Here is an 8028-nt window from a genome sequence, read left to right on the forward strand (position 1 = left end):
GGAAAGAGTCTCTGAAAGACAGTTTGCTTGTGTATTTTGTCAGAGCAGCACTGGGGACTGCAGACAATTGTGTGTAGATGGTGTCGGAGGCTGGCACAACCATTCCCTGTGGAAGCGTGAATGCCCACTTGTCTTCCCTGTTCCTGCCAGTGAGCTTTGGTCCCAGCCCTTGGGACAAAGTCATCTCAGTTACCTTCTCTTGTTCTTTGTTATTTGTGCTAGATTTGCTGCTTCAAGGAACCAGAAAGTCATTTGAAAAATTAAATGGAAAGATAGGAAGGAAACCGATTTTATCAGGAAATTTACTTATTATCACCTGCGTAGCCACAGTGTGTGGCTGGCAGCTTCTTGAAAACTTCTTCCTCACTGTTATCTCACCCCCCTCCCCTGCAAGATTGATGGTGATTTCATGACATGGAAGTAAGGAGACATTATAAGTGAGAAGTTAGATGAGGCTAAAACCTGATGAAACAGCAGTTTGGAGTATTTCTTAGTTTTAAGTTTTCTCCCTTGTTCAGTAGGAGCACTTCACATTTGGTTCTTAGTAAGTGGAGTGTTCTTCTCTGGTTGCTGAAATAAGTATTTTATACAGCTTTTGATTAAGTAATTTTTACTGTGTAAAATTAACTATAGATCTCTCTTTTTATTGTCATTATAGAAAACCTAGAATAAACTCTCAGTTGGTGGCACAACAAGTTGCCCAGCAATATGCAACCCCACCACCACCCAAGAAGGAGAAGAAGGAGAAAGTGGAAAAACAAGACAAGGAAAAGCCTGACAAAGAAAAGGAAATTAGTCCAAGTGTTACAAAGAAGAACACTAACAAGAAGACTAAGTAAGTTTACAGGATGCACAATGAAATGTGGAGTGATTTCAGTAGCACTGTGCAATGATGAGTTGTGCAGTTAAACTAACATCACACTCTGCCTCTTCCCTCCAATTCCTGCAGACCAAAGTCGGATATTGTGAAAGACCCTCCTAGTGAAGCAAACAGTATACAGTCTGGGAATACTACAACAAAGACCAGTGACTCAAATCACTCTTCCAGGTAACTTTACAGCTCTCAGTATCTAAGAACTGTGTTAAATAGCAGTTGCTTTTTTTCTAATGGATAGAGCCAGAGCACTGTCTAACCCACAGGGTCTGCCAGTGTTAGTGTGGCAAGGCCATCACTGGCTCTGAGCCATCTTCATGTGCAAGCAGTCAAACACTGCTGGTGAGGACAGATTCAGGCATTGGAAATATTTGTTCTGTTGTCTACTCAGTTTTTGTTTCTCTTCTAAATCAGTGGTGCTGTCAATTGGGCAGTAATGCTTTTGGCTGTAAAATACAGCAGGGGAAAAACATTAACCAGCAATCACGATGATATTTATCAAATTCTTATCATGGCTTGATAGCAGTAACAAAGGTTACTTTTTTACTTCCTTATCTGTAATTCAGTCACTGTAATTGGCAAGATAGTTTTCCAAGTATACAGGAATTAAAAGGCTACATTAGCAGATTTGCTGGAATCTTGCTATCAACAAAAAGCATGAATCGTTTGTTTCATATTTAAGTTTCAAATGAGTAGCTGTCTGTGGAGAGAGGTTTATCCCTAGACTTGCCTACACTCATATACTCCATACCTGTTTTCTTTAAGCAGTGTCTTCTGCTTTTTTTCTAAAATTGAAAATTCAGCATCAAAGAATACTTTTTGTATTACTGAATTTAGAGAGCTACAAGAGGCAGAATTAATCTGGGTGCTCTGTCTGTGTGTACTAAATGAGAATTGCATCTCATAAATGTGCTGTAAGAAGGATTTTGTAGTGAAGCCACATGAACTGGACCAATACTAGCTAGCTGCAAACAGTTCTAAAGCACATGGGAAATAAGGTTCACACTGCTGGTGGCATTAAGGTTGGCAAGACGTGGCTGCAGAAAAATGTTGTCTTGGAACTTTTTAGATAATAGCATGAAAATGTTTAAAAAAAGTGAATATCTTTTACATGGTAACTTGAGTGTAGTGAGGGCAGTGTGAGGTTTGCTGTAGTAGAAGGCTGAGCTGTTTGCAGGGACACTGAACTCTTCCTCAGCCCCTAAAGATCAGTGTCCATTCCTGATTTGATTAGAGAAATACACCTTTGTTGTTATTACTTTTTTGGCCTGTTCTGTTTGTAATTGTACTTATTTTGAGGCTTAGGATGCAGGAGACTTGATGTACTTAACTAATGATGTAATACTAAGTTGATAGATTACATCAAATAATTGTTTTTACTCCTTGTCTGTAGCAGAATCTTTCATGCCATGTTCTGTTACAAGCTGTTGTCATTCCTAATTAATACTTAATAGTATCAGGCTTAGATGGGTATTTTTAAGGGATGTATCATCATCTTCAGTTCTTGAACTGTCTTTTTAAGTGTCACGTTTAGTGGAACTTTGCTTGCAGTTCACTGCCCTCAGGAGTGGTGTCAGGAGTCTTTTCAATGGATCCAGTTTTTACAGAGTCACTAGTTATCTGTTCAAATTTGTTCATGCCCAGATTTCTTGACTGTTTGTTTGGTTTTTTTAAATTGTCATTTTAAGAAATCCTGTTTGGACTTCCTGGATACCATGTCTGTTTCTGACAGAATGTCTTAGTTTATTCCATGCCTTCCTGTGCAGTTACAGATTGGTTGTTTAGAAATACGTTTCTTGTTTGGCCATAAGCCTGTTTACCTATAAATGTGGGGCATCGAGGTGTTTAATTTTGCAAAATAACATGAATGGTCGAATCCCTTTGCCTTCTATAGGAAGCAAAAATTGTATCCATGTGCTGAAGAGATTGTCTGGAGGTTTCCATCTGTGCTTCATCAGCTCTTTGCACAGAGGAGAACCCTAAAGCCTCCTGCAGGAATGGTTGGAGGGCTCAGTTCTGAAACTGGCATTGAGAATGTGTTTGAGAGCAGGAGCACTGACGAGTCCTGCACCTCAGCCTGATGTCCCCTCAGTCCTTCCATGTCAACCTCATGGGCAGTTTCATCTAGGTTCTTGGTGCCTGGCTTAGGTGAAGACAGCTGATAGCTGGAGCTTTTCTGGGCAGAACTTAATGCAGCTTAGGCCATACAATCTCCTTTTTTCTTTTTTTTACGTCTAAATATACTCTCAGTGCTGCCTTCTGACAAGCAATAGCAGGAGCACATGTTCAACCCTGTAGGAAGGTGGAGGCAGTAAAGTCTGTTCCGGTATCTGGACCAGCATTTTTTGTTTTTTTCTGAGTCCAAGAGAAAACAAATGACCCAGGCAAATTACAGGAAGAACTGGGTTTCCTAGAGGAACTTGGGGCTTAGAGAGGGAAATACGCACACGTACTATGCTTCCGGGAACACTGGCTGCTGGGTTTGCTGCCGAGGCTCTGGGGGCAACCTGCATCTGCTGAGACACTCCAAAAGCTGACGGAAACCCCAGAACTTGCTGAGCTAGCTGGCCTTCCTCATTACCCACAAACAAGGTGACATCATTTCATCTAGCCTGTGGTTACGTGTTGAATTTACCAGCTCCTGCAAGCGTGTACGTACAACACACCCGTGTGGGCATGTGTCTGCTGTGGGAATTCAGCAAGCACAGCTACAGGTTTGCAAAGGCTGGTCACTAAGCGATGGGGCTGTTTCAAGTAGGAGGTTTTTACTGGCAGCTATCCCAGCACAGCAATATTGTAGTTGTATCTTCTATCAGAAATGCTTTCCCGTAGTATGTGTTAAAAATTGAAAGGGCTTTTTAGTTAGATACTAAAATACTATTTTTGATGCAGTAACTTCATTTTTTGTAAAGCAATTTGCAGAAGTGCCATTGTTGTATTTTTGAGGCTGTACACCTGTCCTTAGTACTTTTTTCTATTCTATCTGGTTCTGGAATACCACTTGGATAACTACTACTTAAAGACTTCCCTTGCACTGCAAGCCAGTGAGTGTATGTGGCTGCATTGTCTCTTTTTGGGAGCCTTTTGGTTGCATTTGCCTAGTGTGCTTCAGGCAAGGAGGAGTGAAGGGAGATTTGGTTTAAAAGCTGGAGCTTGATCCCAGAGTAAACTAACCTTCCCTCCCATCCTTTGGAATAAGGCAGTTCTCAGCAAGCTGTTTCACTGATGTATAAAGACTCTCATCTTTAATTTCCCTAGTGGGAATATTCTGCTCCTTAAGCCTGACCCTTAATTAGGCACAAAAGCTGTAAATTGCAGCAGTTGCTGCAGCTGACTTGGAATTTGCTGGTAGCGGGAGGAGTGTCGGACATTTGTTGTATCAGAGCTTTGGACCACCCCCAAAATGTGCATGAATGTCAGCTTCCTAGAGTCTAGCCCCTTATTAGCTACATTACTAATTGAATGATAGCACAGCGTGCAAATTACTGAGATAATCCTGAGCTATAAATACCAGTGTGTTCTTTTTGGGTGGTTTTGGGTTTTTTTCCTTATTTTTTCTCTACCAAAAGAGCTAGCTGCAAGAAATCCTGGTGTGGATTCTGGATTTTATTTACAATAGCCTCAGTTCCATAGGGAACATTTTGAGCAATTTTATACATTGGCTGATCGGGCATCTGATTTGTATAAAGCTCAAAGCAGTTGAAAGACAAGCCAAGTTGTCCCAGTGTCTGTGTTGTTTGCAGCTGCAGAGTTCCAATAGGGGAATGAAAGAGCCGTGGTCAAATGCTTTCATGTGGTTTTGTGTTGCAGAGTCACAGCCTTGTCTCCTAACATCGGGGCACATGATGAGATGGTGAATTTAGATAAGAGAACTCTTTCATCTGCCCCTTGGGGAGGAGATCCTTCGGTCTGTCTGGCTCCTGTCTGCTTGGCTCTGCTGTAGTGTCCTCCTTTCTGGCAGAGTTGGATTAGGGATAAGTCCTCAGTAGAGCACCCTTTGCAGAGCTCTGCAAGGCAGGTTTTTCCTCTGGGGCTGAGCGTGCTACTGCAGCCCTCTCTGCCTGGGCTGTCACAGGGAGCAGAAGGTCAAACCCTCGTCCTCTGCTGTGCGGTGCTTAATGCTGCCCAGGTTCCCCCAGTTCTTGCCATCTGTGCCGGCGAGTGGAGGACAAGTCACACAGAGTTTATTGTCAAATGCTTTTTCTAATAAACTTTGCCTTTCTCATTTACTTACCCTCTTCATGAACATTTTCTCCTTTATTTTAGACCCAGACTGAAAAATGTGGACAGAAGTACCGCGCAGCAGCTGGCAGTCACAGTGGGAAATGTCACAGTAATTATCACAGACTTTAAAGAAAAGACTCGCTCCTCTTCCACGTCATCTTCTACAGTGACCTCCAGTGCAGGATCAGAACAACAGAATCAGAGCAGCTCGGGCTCTGAGAGCACAGACAAGGGCTCGTCCCGTTCCTCCACGCCAAAGGGGGACATGTCGGCAGTCAACGACGAATCTTTCTGAAAATTGCACATGGAGTTGTGGAAACTATGAATCAGGGTATGAAATTCAAACGCTCCACCTGCCCATGCTGTTCAAATCCTGGAGAGCCTCCTCTGTGCTTGAACACACACTTTTCTTGGACATCGATCTCTTACTGATGCAACCAGGATAATTTCTGCTTGCCGTGGGCATCTGGCCACCAAGGAATTTCTCACCCTAACAATTACTCTTGACACTTTTATGTATTCCATTGTTTTATATGATTTTCCTACCAATCATTTATAATTGGATGTGCTCCTGAATCTACTTTTTTATAATATCTGCTGTGCACAATTTTCCATGAACATTAAGTTTTGTTTTGGGGTAGGGAGCGGGTGGGGAGGGAAGGGGGCTTTATTTATTGCATTCACAAACTCCATCCTCTTTCAACATATCCTTTTTAAGTTGAGTTCTTCTTCCAGTTATACTGTGTACTATCAGTTTTGATATAAATTATATATAAATATATATAAAAATAAATATATATAAAGGGTTATTTGAAACCAATACATGGAAACGCTGGTGCTTGAAACACTGTGAAGTGAAAAAAATAATAATAATCGAACAGTTCAAGATCTGGGACAGTCCCCTTCTGTGAAAGTACTGAAACTGAAATGGAACTGGTCTTAGGTGAAAAGTATTCCTGAAGGTTTGAACCTGGACGGGACCCATTCTCTCTATTGTTCCTTTCCTCTTTATTCCCTAAGCAATGGCTAAAACGTACTAGACACGTGCTTTTCATTTTTATAGCTTGAGATCTGAAACAAGAAGAGATTGCTCCAGGTAGCTTGTGTTCCCACCAGGGTCACTCAGATTGGTGATGTGGAAATTTGTGCCTGGCTGGAGCGTGAGTGTTGGCAACCAGCCTGATGCCAGCATGCCAGGGATTGGTGTGTTTTGGTAATGTGAGCGTTGCTACGTTGTGCATAGTTGATCCCACAGACCTTCCGTGGTCTTAGATTTAATTAATTTCATCCACCTGCATCCATGATGGAGGAGACTTTAGAACTGGAGTGGTTTGCTTTGGGTTGGCAGGCAGCAGGGAGCTGCAGGGCTGGGAGCGATGGCAGGTTGAGGGAGCAAAGCTGGTGCTTGTCCCTGCCACTGGTGAGTGGGCTGGCCCTTGTCAGCCCCCTCCCATCTCCTGTCTGTGCTCTTGGGGTGGCTCTTCTTGCCAGATGCTTTCTGAACAGCATCTCTTCCAGTGATGAGATCGGGCTTGTCAGCCTTTGGATGCATCTGGGTCTTCTGCCATGGGATCAAAAGTAGGGAAAAGCTTTTGTGCTGGCAAGCGAGCAACGTGCATGGCTCATGCTCATGACCAGCATCTCCTCTGTTCTTGCTCTAAAGCTATTCAGGCTGTAGTTTTTTTCCTGGCCTGTTAGTGTTGCTTTACAGTTTACCTTCCATGCATTATCCTGCTAAAACACTAGGCTGAAGAGGTGAAACAAACTTTTTAAAAAAAACAAAACAAGCAACAACCCAAACCTCTTCAGCTTTTCATTATTTAGTGGCCCCAGGGTGCTTTGCAGTAATTTCAGACTCAGAGGCTGTGGCTTCATTTGACATCAAATGCATAACTTTTGGGCATGATGAAAGAGGGCCATATTTTGACAACTTTGTGCCAGCTTGTTATATTGTGAATTACTTGCTTAGCAAGAGTAATTTCTCTTTGTGGAGGCAACTGATTTAAGATTTCTTTTAAAATCTGTGTGGTTTTTGAGTAGCAGACGTAGGTTCCTTTCACACTGGTGACAGAAATGTGTGAGCAAGGGATCTGTGACAGCCCCTGCTCAAAGGTACATGCAGTGGCAGTGCCTTGGCAGCAGTGGTTTTATTCTGAATATTTTAACGTGGGCACCCTGACTTAATTCTGCTTATATTCACAGTATAGGCTGTCTTTACCTTTTTAAGCATTTTTAAAGTATTTATTAAAGAACCAAAGGATACTAGATGCTTCCTATGAGCATCAGGACAATTTATTATACATAGTTTTAACTACTATGAATTTCTCAATCCACATTTTAACATTAGTGGGATATTGCAAAGACATTCCTTTTCCAGTTTTTACTATTCCTTTAAGGGTCTCAGGGAGGGTAAACTGGTCAGCCATATTTATTTATTTTACTGAAATGTATTGGAATAATTTTTTAAGAGAGATTTTTTGAAGATGCCCCTGAACTTGTATATTTTGCACTGCTTTATAAATGATCCATTATCAATTAGGCTTGCGTGCATCTCGGCCGTGATCCAGCGAAGGGTGGGAGCAAGTGGAGAGCCCCTCTGGCTTCAGGGGGGTTAAATTCTGGTGCTTCAAGTCAAACCACATGCTCGCCACCTTGACTGGATCTGGGAATTTGTGAGGAAAAAAAACCAAACACAACAACATTGTGTGTACCAGGTAATTGCTTCTTTTTCAAGTGAAAATGGACCTGTAGATCAGTTGAAAAAGCTTTAATGCTGTAACCAGCTACTCACAGCTACTGGTGAAGTCGGTAACATCGGTCTCTTTGGGCGTGCCTCCTCGGTAAAGTAGCTTGCTATAAACAAGTGGGAAAATTTCTTTGGAACAAGTGACCTGTAGTTCTGTATTCAGTAAGAATTGCTAGCTAAGCAT

General features: G+C 42.2%; 1 protein-coding gene across 1 annotated transcript in view; it reads left to right on the forward strand.

Annotated features, from left to right (window-relative positions):
* RYBP (RING1 and YY1 binding protein) overlaps positions 1 to 5761 on the forward strand; it is a 40035-nt gene extending 34274 nt beyond the window's left edge. Inside the window, 3 exon segments of the mRNA XM_009996882.1 lie at positions 659 to 835; positions 950 to 1048; positions 5141 to 5761. Coding sequence (XP_009995184.1) covers positions 659 to 835; positions 950 to 1048; positions 5141 to 5393 — 529 coding nt within the window. The 3' untranslated portion in view covers positions 5394 to 5761.
* The last annotated feature ends 2267 nt before the right edge of the window (positions 5762 to 8028 follow it).

The sequence above is a fragment of the Chaetura pelagica genome, unplaced genomic scaffold (genome assembly GCF_000747805.2).
Source record: "Chaetura pelagica isolate M959 unplaced genomic scaffold, ChaPel_1.0 scaffold24, whole genome shotgun sequence".
Classification (NCBI taxonomy): Eukaryota; Metazoa; Chordata; class Aves; order Apodiformes; family Apodidae; genus Chaetura; species Chaetura pelagica.